We start from the raw sequence: 18216 nt of genomic DNA on the forward strand, positions 1-18216 counted from the left end.
AATTAAAAGGGATTTCACACATACAATCCGAAATATATATATATATATATATATATATATATATATATATATATATATATATATATATATATATATATATATATATATATATATATATAATATGAAGAAATACTCTCGGAAGTCAATTTTTACTTTTATCACACACAACATGGAAATGAGAAAAACATTTTTTTTTATATCGGAAGTAGAGGAGAAAAGTTTTGGAGGTGCAGGAAGAAACCGGGTAGTCTCAATCTTTATGTTGGGCCAGTCTAATGTATGGTAGCCCATTGGATTTATGGACTAAACAGTCAAACGTGGGTTTACTTGTCCAACAATGAAGGCACGGGGCGAGAGGAGAGAGAGTAAGAGTTCTTGAGAAAGAAGCAAGGTGTTGCAATAAAGAGAGAGTGAAGAACAAGAGGTTTTGGTTTTGATTTTGAATCGACAATGTTCAGAAATCAGTACGACACGGACGTGACGACATGGAGCCCGGCGGGGCGGCTGTTCCAGGTGGAGTACGCGATGGAGGCGGTGAAGCAGGGCTCGGCGGCGATCGGTCTCCGATCCAAGACGCACGTGGTTCTCGCATGCGTCAACAAGGCCAACTCCGAACTCTCTTCTCATCAGAAGAAGATCTTCAAGGTCGACAACCACATCGGCGTCGCCATCGCCGGCCTCACTGCCGATGGCCGCGTCCTTTCCCGATACATGCGATCCGAGTGCATCAACTATAACTACACCTACGAGTCCCCTCTCCCTGTCGGCAGACTTGTCGTTCAACTCGCCGACAAGGCACAGGTCCTCATTCCCTTCCCTTCCCTTCCACTTAGGGTTTGGTTTTCTTCAGTAATTTCTATCTCTGTGAGAATGAAACTACTCTTCTAGGGTTTGCTTTTCTTCAATAATTACTATCTATGTGAGAATTGAAGCGACTCTTCTAGAGTTTCGCTGTTTAATTTCGATTTTAGGTCGTGGGATTAAACTGGTGAATTGCGTTTGTTGAATGCGATTAAACTGCAAATGTCTGTTAGTGTCATCGTCTTTTTTTTTCTTCATTACTCTTTTGTTTCGATTGTTCCGAAACTGATGGTGATTCGTTGTGTAAACTATAACTTACTGTTTATAGCGAGTTTCTTTTCTTATGTTTATGGTGTGTAGTATAAACTATCTGATTTTTGTTATAATGATAATATTTAAAATAGTCGCCTTCCTGCTATCTTGCTATAGCATCTTCAAATTTTGTTATGTGTGCTGCTATTTGAGATTGTTACTTTTGCGTGGTAGAGGCTTTGGGTTCTATTTCTGTTGGAAACTTAAGTAGCACACAGTACCACCGAGGTTTCTGCCTATTGTGTGAACGATGATAGTATTCATGTTTACATCGTTGCAAATTATGCAGTCGTGTCATAGTTATTCATGTTTATAAACTCTGCTTAACTTCAGAACACTATCCCTCAAAGGTTTCTATCTTCTTTGTCTATCAAAGATTAGATCCTTCCCTAAGTATAGGTGTGTCTGCCTCTAGTCTCCGCAACCCCCAAATCCCTTTAAGATGGTGGTACGTTGGCTGCACTGTTTGTGCCGAACGATTCAGGGGTCATGTGCCTCGCTTCCTATATTTGCAGCTAGCGGAAAGTTCAACAAGAAGCACCAATCTAGGAGTCCACCTAAGCTCAGGGTATTCTCGGTTTAACACCCAGAGCACAGCCCCGAGAGGTTGTGAATCTAAACCACACAATGTCGGTACCCGAGCACAGCGATCTTAATGTTGATTTGCTCCCACAGGACAGTCCAGTTATTGTATTTGAGATTTTTGTTTGGTAGAAACTTTGGGTTCTATTACTGTTGGAAATTTAAGTAGCACACAGTACCATTGAGATTTCTGTGTGAAGGATTATAATATTCATGTTTGCATCATTGCAAGTTATGCAGCCGTGTCATATTTATTCTGTTATGCAAAATCTGTGTTGAGAAGAAGGCTGTATTATGAAGTAGAAAACAAATTATTGTGATGTTCAAGTTGTCATAATTTTTACGTAAAAGACCTAGTTGAATTAGGTTTAAGCTGTCAATGTAAAAGAAGAACTTGGATTTTACTTACTGTGGTGGAAGAATCTTTCTGTACATAGAGATAGAAAATCTATTGAACATTTTTTTTAGGAGAAGTAACCCTCCCCCTCTTTTTTCAGGCTCTTGAATGTAGCTGCATTATTAGAATTTTGCCTGTTTAGTTCACAATCAACAAAATATTGGAATTGGATTAGCTAATAAACATTTGGTTTGGAGGAAACTTTTCCATAAGCACTTATAGGAGAGAAAAATTAAGAAGGAAAAAAGTAGTTTCCCCATAAGCTTAAAGTAGCTTATGCATTGGTTAAAAATCAAATTTTGGAAAAGTTAATAGGAAACAAATTCTAGAAATTAGTTCCATGTATAAACTAATTTTAATTTGTAAAGAAGCAGAATTCATTTTTCCTCATCTTTTCTCTTTTAGAGGTGTTTGAGTGAAGTTTATCCAAACATGTTATTTCTATTATATGCGGTTATACTTGTGTAATTTGTGCTTTAGTCATAAGAAGTTGAATAAATAGTGTATGGGTTTGAACTGTAAAGATATTTTTCTAATCGGTGTTCGTGATGCAATTTTGAGTTGCAGGTTTGCACGCAACGGTCATGGAAACGTCCTTATGGGGTTGGCCTCCTGGTAGCTGGATTAGATGAATCAGGAGCTCACCTCTATTACAACTGTCCCAGTGGAAACTATTTTGAATATCAGGCTTTTGCTATTGGATCTCGCTCTCAAGCTGCAAAGACATATTTGGAACGCAGGTTTGATAACTTCATGGGCTCTTCTCGAGAAGATCTGATCAAAGATGCACTTATCGCAACTAGGGAGTCCTTGCAAGGTGAAAAACTGAGGAGTTCTGTATGCACTATTGCTGTGGTTGGAGTTGGTGAACCATTCCACATTTTAGATCAAGAAACTGTTCAACAGCTGATTGATACTTTTGAGATTGTGAAGGAGGATGAACCTCCAGCTGAAGAAGCTCAGCCAGCAACCGAGCAGGATGCTCCCACCGACCAGGCTTCTGGTGCAGATCAAGGTGCTGCTGGAGGAGACCAAGGTGGTTCTCCAATGGAAATTTGATAATTTAAAATCAATTTCTAGAGGTGTTGAATACCAATATTTAAAAATATGAGTAGGTTTCATATTGTTTGTGTCATGGAAGAAGACCTTGATGGATTTTCTTTCGTTAATCTGTTTGCTTCTGCAATTCATCCCTCACTGTAAACGATTTAATTGCTGTTTCATGACAATTTGCAACAATTTTCTGAAAGTCTGGCTGAAAAAATGTTGGATAAAACTTTTTAAACTTAATTATTTAAGAAATGTTTTATAACCCTTTTAGGTTCATTTTAATGGTTAAAATTTGTTAAAAATCACTACTTTTGCTACACTTTTTTTATTTGAAGACAGTTTCAAGTTTTGTGTTTTTTTAAATTAATTTTATGGATTGCGAAATTAGAAAATGAATTAAGAAATGTAGTGTTATCTCTCTTTTAATTATTTCAGGAGTGACATTACTTTTCAATTTGTTGAGTAAAATTTGTGTGTATTCAGTTAGAGGTTTTTTAATGTTTGAGCAACTCTTTTCTCACTCGAGCACTTCTTTTTTAACAAAAAACCTGAGTACAGTTTTGTTTATTTTTGGGGGCTTCTTCATGTACTCCATTGTCTTCCTGCACCTCCAAATCTTTTATAATAACACAACTGTTACTTGTTCGGGGAAACCAAATAAAAAAGTTCTATTTCATTGTTCAAAATGTTGGTATTGCCATTAAGCTAAATAGGGATTCATGTAATTAATACCATATAGTAAGCCAAGACTGTAGTTGTTTCACTCGTAATTGTCGGTAAAACAATTCATACAAAGGTTGCTGCAAAGGTTTTTTTTTTTTTTTTAAATGGTGTCATGTTAATCATAGTTCTTATTTATTTGTTTAATTTATTTGTTTATTATGGAGTATATAAAGTTTGAACAAGTAATCCAAGTTCCACAGTCTACGTGCACTTGAAATTAATTATTTGAATTTTGTGAAAGTCTGAAATCATCCTTGTTGTTCATGTCTAGTTGAAATAAATAATAAATTATGTATAATACACCTTTCTATATGAACCATGATGCAGTGAACTACTTAGATGGAACTTTTTTTTATTAATCATATTAAATGGTGACTTTTTTTTTAACCTATTAAATTACTTGATGGAACTTAGATACTAAAATCGAGCGACCACCGTAAGCCATGGCTCTGTATGTATAATACTACATATTCAAAAATAATTTAAGAAATTTATGACTACTATTGGGTTAATTTAAGTCAATACTACAATACAACTACTAGTTTTTTGAGGTTTATAAGAAAATAGCCTTTTGAACATGCTTATACATTAGTCTGGATGTTTCAACAAGTTATATCATTCTTAGAAGAGGTTTATGATGGATGGATAAATAGATCAAATTTAACTTTTTATTTTTAAAGAAGACCTGTTAATTTCCATCATAATGGCACACTAAAGATTCTCCATGTCTTTATGAACAATTGAATCCATTTGAGACATTGGTTTTCTCAAATTCAGTTCATAAAAAAAACAAGAATTTTATTGACTTACCGGTTATAAGGTTACTTGATGGTAAAATTAGAATTAATAATATGGTGAAATATGTTTTTGGTCTTTCCAATTTCAGTGAAATTTGGAATTAATCTCTCTTCAAACTTTTTTACCAATTTAGTCCTTCATTTTTAATAATGCATGAATTTAGTCCTTTTAACCAAATTATGTTAAATTTATTTAACGTTTCAAGAACATTTCATGATAGTATTTGAATTGTTTATACAGTTTTATTTAAGAAAATCATAACAACCATAAGTGTGGCATGTTTTAGATTGAGCTAAAATGGTAATCCTGCTTGCATGAACCTGAAGTGTAGTTGTGTTTGTGTAGAACTTGTTTAGGCTTGCTTGCATGCATTAATGAAAGCATTCCACAACTGGAACAATAATACAATTGCTGCCATTTTCTGACGAGAGATGAAATGTAAAGGAAAAAAAGAAGAAAAGAAAAGGAAGAAGTTTGTGTTCATTTGGCAGTATTTGGCGTGAGAAGATTCATGATCTGCATGTGTTTGTTCATCCAATGAAGATTCTCCAATGTGAGTTCACCCCCAAGAGAACGTACAACAGACCCACCACTGCATGCCCCCACTTGGCAGCACTGTTCAAGTGTCATTCCTTTGATCACTCCATACAAAAACCCACTTGCAAACAGATCCCCAGCTCCTGTTGCATCTTTTGCCTTTGCTTCTCCTATGGCTGGAACACGTGCAATCTGACACATTCAAACACAACTAAGACTTACTTTAAATTTAACTCAATCTTTAAAATCGGTTATGATCCGACAATGACTTGATAGCAAATAGAACAATAAACCTAATAATTATTAAACTTCATTACAATAGATTCTAATTTTGATATCATGTTAAGAAATAAACTTGAAGTTTAATTTAACTTTACAAAACCAGCTTTAGGTTTACACCTACTTATATACCATAAATTGATCTTATCTTTGGTTGATATGGGATTTCCTACCTCCTTTCTTCCTAAGTTTTGCTTCAACAGATAATATCAAACACTTTCCTGCACTATACTTGTTCCATCCTCATATATCACTCATCAGAATTTCAAGTTTCAGTTTCACCAGTTAAGTTTAAATGATTCATTTTGGTATCTTAAAATTTCATTCATAGTCTCATACTAATTTGATCAGCTTAATAAAGATATAGTTAGGAATAAAGTGAAGTTTTCTAAATTTCACTCAGCTTTCTTCACTTACAGCTATTGGTTATTTTCCCTATGTAAGAGTTCACAATTTCCACTGGTGTCACTCATAATTTACAAACCTGGTTTCCATGTTTTGCAATGCATCCATCAGAACCAAGTGTTACTACTGCCCATTGGCAGCACTTGGCAAGAAATTCTACTGCAGCTTCTGGATCAGCATTTTGTTCACCCCTGAATTAATCCATTGTGTAATAAAGTGACAGAATTTATATATATATATATATATAAAAAAAAATATAAAAAAAAAAAAACAGAAGATTACTTATTAAGTGAAACTAAGACAACGAAAATGCAAATGACAGTTACCTTAGAAGCTCTGTTGCCTCATCCTCATTGGCAAAACAAAGGTCAATGTTCCCAGACTCCAGTAGCTTCAGAAGTGGTTGTTTGAAATTCCTTACCATCTAGCCAAAATAAAGACACCATATAAGATTAAATTTACATAGCTGATGCCTAGAAAACCATATTTTCATTAATTTTTAAATTTCCTACCTAATAACTTGTTTGCACAAACATGAAATGAAACATGATATCATAGTTCTTAATTGTTGATGCAGATGGTAAGGGAATTTTGAGTTGCGTAGAATAAATACCTCAAAACTGGCCAAATCCAAAGAAACAAGAAGACCTTCCTGCTTTGCTAAAAGAATGGCTTCTTGAATCACTTCCAAATTTAGTATAGCATATCTTAACACCAACCACTGAAATTTTAATATACAGAAAACTAAGTTAAAGTGAATAATGCAGAGTATCAAATATAAGGCAAATTCACTCTCATCCTATGATCCATTCTGGTGGAATTTACATTGCATGAACAATTAGTTCAGTCCTAGAAGAAACTGATGAATGTAATCCCTATCATGACAACAAGAATCAGATCAAAATGAAACATTAAGTATTCTGAATAACACCAAAATGTTAAGCATCCATAATAGTTCAATCAATTGACAAAGACAACAACCTTGGAGCCTTTAAAATCCTCTTTAGTCAACTCTTCCGCCTGCAAGAAAAAAAGCAGAGTAATTGTCAAACTTTACACAATTTAGTTGATGGCTATTTTAGTTTCAACCTGAACTAAATGCATGTATATTTGAGACACACACACACACACACAATGGAGTCATGTACCTGAACTTTCACAGCATTAGAGAGACAGGGTCGCATGGTACGGTTTCCCAAATCATCAACCAAACAAACACACTGTGACAGATAGATAGCTAAGCTGTTACATTTCTACTTTTGTACAAAACATTTACTGATACAATTGACTTTATGACAAACTTTGATATCGATCCTTGAAAAAAACAATTCAACAACACCAAAAACATTTAAGAAAATGTTTCTTCTAAGTTTTAACCAAACCTGTGCTGTATGTCCTTTCTTCTTCCTGAGTCTAGAGAGGTCAACTCCATTGAAATTCATGTTATGGACAAACAACACTCCTTGTTCATCATCTCCACAAGCCCCAATAATTCCGCTAGAAATCCCAAACCCACTTCTCAGCCCTCGAACCGTGTTTGCAACACTGCCTCCAGCCAAGGTCTTAACATATGCAGAATCATCATCATCATCATCATCATCATGGCATGAGAGAACATGGATTTTCACCTCCCTCAGTATATTTTTTCAAGCTCTTCAAGCTCAACCTACCATCATGAAACAGATTTTACCAAACAATTCAACACCCACGTCATGTTATGAAGGATCACAACATTGCTTCCATATACAGAATAATTTAACACAAAAAGGCTATGCTTTGAAAATGAAACCATAGAAAAAGAGAAGATTGTAAGAACCCACCTAGTGAAAGTGATAATAAAAGCGAAAAAAGTTAAGAGTGAGAGTGAGGAAATGAAAAGGAAGAAAATTTGTGATGAGGGGTGTGTGAGTAGTAGTAATACAGGTATGGAGCCTCCATGTTCACCGGAAATTTGATGAAGCAAGGACCAATCCACTCTTGCCACGTGGTCAACCAGGGCTGAGGGTTGCAGTCCCACAACAATGGGTGCCTCTGCAACTGCAACCTCCTTCTTCAACAATGCTTCTGCTCCCATCTTTCTTCTTCTCACTCTCACCACTCTTCTTCTTTAAGAATCAATTCTTCTTCTCTTCTCACCTTTTTCTGTATTCTTACACTCACTCCTCTATATTTATATATATAGATATCTCTCTATTTATATATATATATATATATATATATATATATATATATATATATATATATATATATATATATATATATATATATATATATATATATATATTTGTAATAAGCAATGGTACAGTAACAGCACGATGGCGCCGCAGCATTTTCCGGATATCGCGGTGTTCACTTTTGTTGTTTTGTCTGTATATTTTGTTGAGTCTTGTAATGCAATCTATGAAACATACTAAATTGTATTTTGGTAATGTTATTAAGGATGGTCTGCATGAAATGAAATATGAATGTGAAGAATGAAAATTAATTTCTTTCATGTGTTTATTTTAATTTATTTAGATTTTAAGACTAAATTTTGAAATGTTTATATATGTATAAGAAAAATTGAAAGAGAATTTTGACTTTTTTTTTTCAAAATAAGAAATCTCAAAAAGACTTTCGATTGTTTAAAAAGCAATAAGATAAACATAAAATAGAAGTAAAATATATTATAAAAAATAAAAAAGAGAACTTAGATTTGTTATAGAAAATTTGTTTCCAATATAGGCATCTTAGAGAAATTAAAGTCATTTTGCTATTGAAAGTGGATTTATGGAAACAATGCTCCTCAAAATATAGAGTTAAATGTCAAATCTTTAAAAGAATAAAGATAAAAATTATCGGTCATGGCATGGAAGTTATTAGTCACTTCGAATTTTATATATAGTTAGAATTTATGCTATTTGAATATTAGATTTATATTTTATAATAAAGATAAAAAGTTGTAAATATTTATGCAAAAATATATTTTATTTTATTTTTTAAAATCTATTTATTTATGTTAATAATTTATTTTACATTTATGATGCACGGATACGACACGTATCCAATATGTTAATACGTTTATTTTTAAAATAATAGGACACACGATACGTGATAGATACGTGATATATGAATATTGAGAAGTGAACAACAATTCTTAAAAACATAATAAATATATGATTGTTATTATGTGAATCCAAAATAAAACTATATGATTAAAGTTGTCAACATAAAAAATATAAATTATTGTTATCATAATAATACCATTAAAAGAAAATTCTTAAATAATAACTAATTTTAGTAACCAAAAACATGTTAGAGACGAATTTTCTAATTGAAGATCAATTTAGAAACCAATTATTTTGATAGCCAAAACCTGATTGTAAATGTTAGTAACCAATTTAGAAACCATTTATTTTGGTGATCGAAATCTTATAACTAATGTTAGTGACTAATTTATAAATCAATTCTTAATAGAAACTATTTTATAGTGACCAATTATAATTTTTTGGAACTATTTTAGTTGCTAATAATTTTTAGTTTGTGAATTGGTATTTAGATTGGTCATTATATAGTGACTAATTATTTTTTGCTACTAAAATTGGTCATCATTAAAAAAAAATCTTGTAATGTACTACGATTTTATAAAATAAATACTTCATTTATAAGTATCGATAAAATGATAAAATATTCTAAAATATTGGCACAAATATATAACCCAGGTTGAAGTGTCGATGGATCGTAGCTTTATATATTTTATTGTTTTGTTTTACTTTTTCTATTTGAGATAATGTCTTTATCTAGAGAATGTCTGAGTATTTCAATTTTATGAAAATTTGACATAGATATATGGGGAAGAATATAGCAGAGAGAATGAAATGTCTTTAAAGAAAGTATTTATCATCTTATTTTATAAAGAAGCATTATTTTTTTTCTTTTGAATTGTGAAGGGACCTTGTACATTTCTTTAATATAAATATATTTATTATGTAATTTCATCGGATAAAAATATTTCAGTGGTCTTAATATTTAAGATTTCACTACTTTTGAAACACAACAAACTTTTATACCTATCTTATATTAATTATTTCAAATTTAAAAGTTTATCTTTTAATATTTATCGTTAAATAACTTGTCAATTAGAGATAAAAATAATTTATTATATAAAAGAACGTAAGTTTTATCTAATAAATTAATTTTATGAAATAAAATGCTTAAATTTTAAAATCTACCTTTTAATATGATATTAAAATTATAAGTTAGAGTTTATCCTTATTAAATTTACTAATTATTAAATTGTATAAAAAATTTCACATCAATTACATATAAAATTAATTTATAAAATATAAATGAGTACAAACTATCTTATAAATTATCGATCTTATATAAGATTAAATTAGATTTAAGTTTCAAAATTCACTTTTTAATCATAATGTTACTTAAAATGATTTTTATATTTTAAATATTTGTATTAGACGTTAAAAGATATTTCTCTAATAGTTATGGGGAAATATAAGAAAGTATCAATTTGTCACACGTGATCATATTTGACAACACCCTTCAACGTAAGTAAACAACAACATTGATACCATTGTGATTATTGGTCGAAAAAAACATTATTTTCTGTGTGGTAATATAGTAGAATAAGTCAGCAGAAATCAAGGAACAATTTTTTTGCTTTTGTCCAAACTTTTTAGATTCCCATCAAATTGTGCCCAAATAACACAACAATATTTTATACACATTTAGAAAAATTTATTTAATTTTAACTAAGGAGCGTATTATTTATTATTGGATATTACGAAAAGATTAGTTCATTGTTATAGACTTTAATGATTAAGCTTTAGCATTTAGTGAAAAGTGATGAATAACTCCTTTTAGCCTTTGACTATAGGAATTTGGCACATGGCTCCTATTCATCAATACAAAAAAAAGAAATGAGCATTGAGTAGGAAATGTTCCACTTTCTAATATCTATGCATAAAGAAATGGAATGAGTTTCTTTTTCTCTTCTTGGAAGTAAATTAAGACAATTATTCAGTGCCTTTTTTATACTTTAGGCATTAACAAATGTTTGCTTGGTCAGCATTTTGTGGACAATGGCGTTTTCTTTGGCTAAAAAATGAGTGTGTGAAGTGTGAATTCCATTGTTGCATGAACTTCTAATGGCGTTGTTGAGATCCACTTCGGCTTCCATCATTGGTCAATATTGTTAGGGAAAAATCTCCCACTACGACGCACCTAAGAAGAAACGGGGTGCAATGCTTGCGTCGGGCCCATTGGACCTGCTTAGATTGTCGTGCTCGTTTGATCTATATAAAATTTTGGGCATGTTTGGTTTATCTGGATCGTTGTATTTGTTCATTCCATTTGAGTTTTTGACATGTTTGACCCGTTCAAGTTGTTGTGCCCGATAGACCAATCTGGGTCGTCGAGTCTGTCAGGCTTGTCTGGTCATCGTTTATATTAAGATCGTCAGACCCATTCGAACCATTCGAGTTGTTAGACTCATCCGACTTGTTTCAATCGTCGAGCCTGTTCGAGTCTTCGGACCCGTTCGAAATCATCGAGCTCGTTTGTCTCGTTCAGGTCGTCGGATCCCTCCGTTCTTTCCAGGTCATCAGTTATATCAGGATCGTCAGACCCATTTGAACCATCCGAGTTGTTGGACTCACTCGGCTTCGATCGTCAAGCCCATTCAAGTCTTCAGACCCATCCGAAATCATCGAGCTCGTCTGTCCCGTTCAAGTCGTCGGGCCCCTCCGTTCTTCCCGGGTCATCGGGCACGCTTGACCTGTGTGGGTCATCAAGCCCATCTAACCCGTCAAGGCCGTGTCGACGACCGAGTCAACTCGGGCTGACGTCCTAGACAGACCCTAAGATGAGGACGAAAAATTTAATAATATATTTTTCATATTTAAGAAAATAGCTCATGGGTTGACCCTGAATTTTTGTAGATTTTTTTATTTTGTAAACTTTTTTGATTAGAGCTTTCTTGCTTTATAAACTTTTTTTACCCTAATTTACATGGATCGTACCAAATTAACACCTCTAATTCCACATTTTCATATTCACCTCCATTAAAAGATGTTTTTTTACTCACCTAAACAAAAATGTGATGAAAATTTGTGTAGACAAAATTTAAAGAATTTGAAAGTGGAATCACTTTATGGATATGGGGTGGTGAGTGGTGTGTTATACTTGTGCAAAATCCAGTTTAGGAGGATAAGCAGGCATGGGATGAATGATTAATAAACCGAAATGGTATGAATCATTTTGTCTCAATGATTTTACTTAAGATTCGTGCCACATCTCTTAAACCTACTTTTTGGATTCTTCCACACTACTTTTATTCTAAAAAATAAAAAAATAAAAAAATAAGACACTGAAATAGAAATGTACCACTGCTACAGTGTTGCTGCGTCACGCTGCGCCGGAAAACAAATTATTAATTAATTTCATGATGAATATGTAGAAATAATTTGTTAATTTTAGTATATAAATTTTTGTTTTTGTTAACTTTTTTTAAAATGGGTTAAAGTAATTGAAGAAATGTATGATATTTGATAATTATTATGTTTGTTTATTAAAAAAATTAACCTTCATACTTAATTAATTAATTTGTCACTTAGACAATTAAACTTAAATTATATAAGTGAGTTTGGGATAATTGATCATTTTGCACCACAATAAAATAAATTTTAGTTATCAAAATAAAATTAAAAAATATAAAATATAAAACAATAGATATAACTATAAATAAAATAAATGTTATTTATTAAAATAGAAAATATTACAAGTTGCAATGTAAAAAAATATTATGTAAAAGTAATTATTGAAATGATATAAGAGTAAATATTCAAATTTAAAAAAAAAATAGTTACTAAAAATAAAAAATAAAAATTCTAAAAAATAATAATTAAGAGGATAAAACTAAAAAAAATACAAAAAATACAAAAAAAGTGTATTATCTTTATTTTTACTATTTTTTTAAATATAGATGATATTATATTAGTAAATAAAATTATATATTGTAATATTATTAAGTTATATATATATATATATATGTGTGTGTGTGTGTGTGTGTGGTGTGTGTGTGTGTGTGTGTGTGGTGTGTGTGTGTGTGTGTGTGTGTGTGTGTGTGTGTGTGTGTGTGTGTGTGTGTGGTGTGTGTGTGTGTGGTGTGTGTGTGTGTGTGTGTGTGTGTGTGTGTGTGTGTGTGTGTGTGTGTGTGTGTGTGTGTGTGTGTGTGTGTGGTGTGTGTGTGTGTGTGTGTGTGTGTGTGTGTGTGTGTGTGTGTGTGGTGTGTGTGTGTGTGTGTGTGTGTGTGTGTGTGTGTGTGTGTGTGTGTGTGTGTGTGGTGTGTGTGTGTGTGTGTGTGTGTGTGTGTGTGTGTGTGTGTGTGTGTGTGTGTGTGTGTGTGTGTGTGTGTGTGTGTGTGTGTGTGTGGTGTGTGTGTGTGTGTGTGTGTGTGTGTGTGTGTGTGTGTGTGTGTGTGTGTGTGTGTGTGTGTGTGTGTGTGTGTGTGTGTGTGTGTGTGTGTGGTGTGTGTGTGTGTGTGTGTGTGTGGTGTGTGTGGTGTGTGTGTGTGTGTGTGTGTGTGGTGTGTGTGTGTGTGTGGTGTGTGTGTGTGTGTGTGTGTGTGTGTGTGTGTGTGTGGTGTGTGTGTGTGTGTGTGGTGTGTGTGTGTGTTTGTGTGTGTGCAATATTTATATATATGTGTAATTTGTTAGCTCTCCTTATCTGTTTGTGTTTGGCGATGATCGTGTACGCGGTACACGGGAGTAGATGTTATTTCAGGTGAATCTGGTGAGGCCTAGAGACGAAGCGAGGCTAGTTTTGGGAGAAGATTTTCTTTCAGAACTTTTATGAAGTTTTTATGCTTTCAAATAAATTGTAATTAGGAATATTCTGGACTTTTGGATAATTACAATCTTATTTATACTTATGAATTTTGGTTTATTGTGAAAGAAATAAAATTTTTAAAATTTCCCCCGTTTTGGGGAAATGATATTTCAGTAAATGCAGTTTAATTATATTTTCTCTATTTTAATATTTAAATCTGTAATATTCGGTCGGGATGTTACATCCTTCGCCCAAAACGCAGATCTCTCGCCTGGACGAGAACGCGAGCACAGTACATCAGGTTTTCCTCGAGAACTCGCTTGGGCGAGTCACTCTCGCCTGAGCGAGACCATGCGTCGCTCAAAGCAGGAGCCCTTCGCCTGAGCGAGACACTCGAGCAGAACCTGGGCGAGTCTCAGACACTCTCGCCTAGGTGAGACGAGCTCGCTTAGGCGAGAATGACAGTACTCACCACTGTTTCACGCATGCAGCAGGAACACACACAAGGGAACATACCAGATACAAACAAGACACTTCTCATACCACCAAAAACCTCATTCAGCATTCCAAAAGCATTCAGCAAACCAAAAACCAGGAGAAATATTCTAAACGATTAAAATACTAGCTTCCCTTACCTCTGTTTTGAGTACCAAAAGCAAACAGACCCTAACTAAGGGGATACCACAGCTCCAGGAACTCGAGTAGTGAGCTAAAACATGAAAACCAGGACAAAACGAGGTAAATAAATGGAACCCTAACTGACCAACATGCTCAAACAGTGTATAAAGGGGGGAAAAGCATATCTAAAACCCTAAGGCTCAACTTACTTGGAGACGGACGAGGTTTTGCTAGCTTGGAGACGTAAGAATGGTATGCCCTAGGAGAGCACCTTGCTGGAGATATGAGAAGGAGAGAAGAGAGAGCTATTTCTGAAAAGGAGACAAGAGATAATGAAAAAGCTGAGTGGGGTATTGAGATCCTACTGTAGGACTGGTCTTGGACCTACGAAAAGGCCAAGTCCAATGAGTTATAAACTGGAAAAAGGAGTTTACAAATATAATTTTAATATTTTTTACATATTTTAAATAAAATTATAATATTTTATTATTATTGCATAATTGTTGCAATGCTTTTTAGAATAAATCAAATCATAATGTGTGTCTTGAAAGTTCAAATTAAAATATGTCACACTAAATTAAATATTGTATCTATTAATATTTATTGAGTTATAGATATTTAATTATGAAATATTAATTCACTTAATTGTATTACTATTAATAATAATAAAATTAAAGCTTGGCACATAGCTTGACAATGTAGTGTACATCACGTGAATTCTTATTTTAATAATATATTTAAATTTATGATTTATTATTTATTATTAATTAACTAATATTATGAAATATTAATTCTTCAATTTAGGTAACGTATTTAACATATATTCATATCCAATATTCTAAAATACTTTATTATTATATATAAATGAAGTTTCTAATTTATTAAACAATAATACTTTTATAATAATAATTACTTATAATTTTTTATGTAATGATAATTATTTATAATTTTTTATATTGATAATTTTAACACTTATGATTAGAATTTGGATGCAAACGATAATAATAATACATTATGTTTTTTAAATTATTATACACTTTATAACATATAGATATCATATATTATATTGTATTATTTTTAAAATAAACATATCATGTTATATTGTATTATTTTTAAAATAAACATTTTATGTTATGTTATATTATATTATATTATTATTATTATTATTATTATTATATATATATATATATATATATATATATATTATATCCGATATTACATAAAGAAATCATAGTTAATATGAGTTGTGCTTGAAATTTATAGCAATATGTTTTTATCGTGTTTATTGATTTATTTGAAATTAAGAACAAGTTGGCATCTTAATGTGATTCATTATGTTTGAAAACGAGAAAGCAATCTAAAATGGGCTTGGCCCATAAACGACTTGAATGAAATGCTGGAACCATCTACCTTTCATATGCATGGACAACCCAAGCCCAAGCCCAATCAATCATTCAATTAAATCAGTGAACTAGCGTCATCATATAAACAAACTTATTAAGCTATAATAAAGATTATTTTATCACCACTCCTTCCTTGTAAATATTTATTTCATTCATACATGATATAACAATTTTACTAAAATATTAAATATAACTTCACAAATAATAATTAAGCCAACAATTTTTTTCCAAAAAAGAAGGAAAAATAAAAAATAAGGAAAGCATTATAAAATTTTGAAAACTAATTTTTTAACTATTAAATTTTGACAACTTTTTCTTACAATCTCAGATAACATCTTTTAAGTGATTTTTCATTTTTTTATTTTCTCATTCTCAATATTTCACATTTACTTAAAAGATAACATCTCATATTATAAAAAAAATTATCAAAATTTAGTAATTAAAATATATTGTCCTCAAAATTTGTAGAAAGATAACAAAAAAGTTATACAATATATATATATATATATATATATATATATATATATATATATATACATCAGTAAATAATTAGCACATGAAAGTCATTCATTAATTGTTCAGATCATTCCAATTACCCTCTTCAAACAAACCACACGTTTCAACATCAGAAGTTCTTTCTCCATTTGTTGCCTTCAATTTTTCCAAACCAAACACACACACACGCACACCAAATTCTCTCATAACATATTCTTCACCCAAACATGAACAACAACACCAACTAAACCCACTAATAACATCATGTTATATATATATATATATATATATATATATATATATATATATATATATATTATATAGTTTTTGATGCAGACACCAACACCAGTGAAGATATATATATATATATATATATATTTTCCTCAAGCACTGATTCCATTTTGTGGGTTAAATTTTGATGATTCCATGTTAGCAACATGAAACTGTGATGTGTACTTGTATGATGCAGCTTCATTCACTGGAGGCTCATTCAGAAATGCCCAGCTACTCCTGGTCCACCTGCATGCATGCATGCATATACATGCACATATATTAAAACTATAATTAATTAACTAAATAACACTGCAAAACTAGTTGATTAATTAGTTTCTAAAATTATAATATTGCATTAGAAAAAGTTTATATTATTATTACCAGCCATTTTTCTCGATAAGCTGCTCCAAACTTGTATCAAAAAGGTCCTTATTTAAGTTTTCACGTACACGTGTCACTGGCATGCTCACTGATTTCTGAAACTTCTTCTCAGACTCTGCGTTGTTCTTCCTCACCTGTTCATTCTGCATCACAAAAATCACAAACCAGAAAAGAGTTTAACAGAGATCTACAAAAATTAGCGTTAACTGATATGATCATGCAGTTTAAAGTTTATAATCGTAAAAAGTTTCTTTATCTGATAAATACATTAAACAAAAATTTAAGCAGAAGACAGAGATATATAATCAATGTTATTTAAGGCACAAGTTTCAGATTTTGAAAACCTGAACAGTGTATGGTGAAGTGGAAATAGCAGTGAGGTGTTCTTCCTCTATCTTCTTCTTTGATTTCCAGAAAGCGTTAATCTCATCTTTGGTCAGTGAACGGTTCCTCTTAAGTGTGGCTGAAACATTCAAAAACCTTAATTAACATCATTCAAATGAAAAAAAATAAAAATTATTGATCTTTGTTTAACTTAATCTGACACGAAATCAAAGATCGAAGTATAATTTACCTGACTTAGGATCCACATGGTTAGAGTCCCATCCTGCCATAAGAGAACCCATTGTGTTGTGAAACTGTGAGTAAAAACCAGTGTCTTAATGTCTATAAGGATAATTAACCTACTTGCTCATCATCACAGGTTTGTAATATTTTTATATTGTTGTCGATGACAGTGATGAGATGTTTCTTTTTCCTTTGTTCTTATCTCTTGTTGATTTTTTTAGGCGTGATGAGAAAGATGAAGTGGGTCCCACATCGTATATAGTACCACTGATCCTATGATTCCGATGAATAAAGTAAATGAATGTTCTGGGCTTCAATTAATGTCGCCCACAGAATAGAAGACAAGGTCACGATATTAGCGCTAATGTTTTTGTTTTGATTAACCTTAAACTCAATAATACTCTGTTTTTTAACTGTTTTTTTTTCTTTCTTGTTTGGAACGGGTATTGGGGACACATGAAGCGTATACTGTGTTGTATTTTTCATTTTTTTTAATTCTGGAATATTCATAATTTTTAAGCTTTTATTTTCACAATAAAATATAATAAACTTTAGAGAAAAAAAAATGAATAAAATTGGATCAGGCATTGTCATGGATACATGAATCTGCACACACGACAAACAAATATTAATAATAACATATTTTTTATTGAAAAGATAATAAAACATTTTTCAATAAATTGAGAAGTATAAAAAGATTTAGGTCCCACCTTACTTAATCAAATCCACGGAGTATCTTATATATATAAAATATATATTGTGATAAAAATT

General features: G+C 31.8%; 2 protein-coding genes and 1 pseudogene across 2 annotated transcripts; 1 reads left to right on the plus strand and 2 right to left on the minus strand.

Annotated features, from left to right (window-relative positions):
- The first annotated feature begins 338 nt into the window (after positions 1 to 338).
- LOC114195302 (proteasome subunit alpha type-1-B-like) lies at positions 339 to 3382 on the plus strand. Its single transcript, XM_028085720.1, has 2 exons — positions 339 to 801; positions 2660 to 3382. The coding sequence occupies exons 1-2, from the start codon at positions 451 to 453 to the stop codon at positions 3149 to 3151; spliced, it is 843 nt and encodes a 280-aa protein (XP_027941521.1). The 5' UTR covers positions 339 to 450; the 3' UTR covers positions 3152 to 3382.
- A 1617-nt stretch (positions 3383 to 4999) lies between these two features.
- Positions 5000 to 8021, minus strand: LOC114195303 (annotated as a pseudogene).
- An 8257-nt stretch (positions 8022 to 16278) lies between these two features.
- On the minus strand, positions 16279 to 17758 carry LOC114195304. The gene is made up of 4 exons (XM_028085722.1): positions 17453 to 17758; positions 17223 to 17341; positions 16879 to 17021; positions 16279 to 16743 (listed from the first exon to the last, which is right to left on the minus strand). The coding sequence occupies exons 1-4, from the start codon at positions 17502 to 17504 to the stop codon at positions 16608 to 16610; spliced, it is 450 nt and encodes a 149-aa protein (XP_027941523.1). The 5' UTR covers positions 17505 to 17758; the 3' UTR covers positions 16279 to 16607.
- Positions 17759 to 18216: the final 458 nt, after the last annotated feature.

The sequence above is a fragment of the Vigna unguiculata genome, chromosome 8 (genome assembly GCF_004118075.2).
Source record: "Vigna unguiculata cultivar IT97K-499-35 chromosome 8, ASM411807v1, whole genome shotgun sequence".
Taxonomy (NCBI): Eukaryota; Viridiplantae; Streptophyta; class Magnoliopsida; order Fabales; family Fabaceae; genus Vigna; species Vigna unguiculata.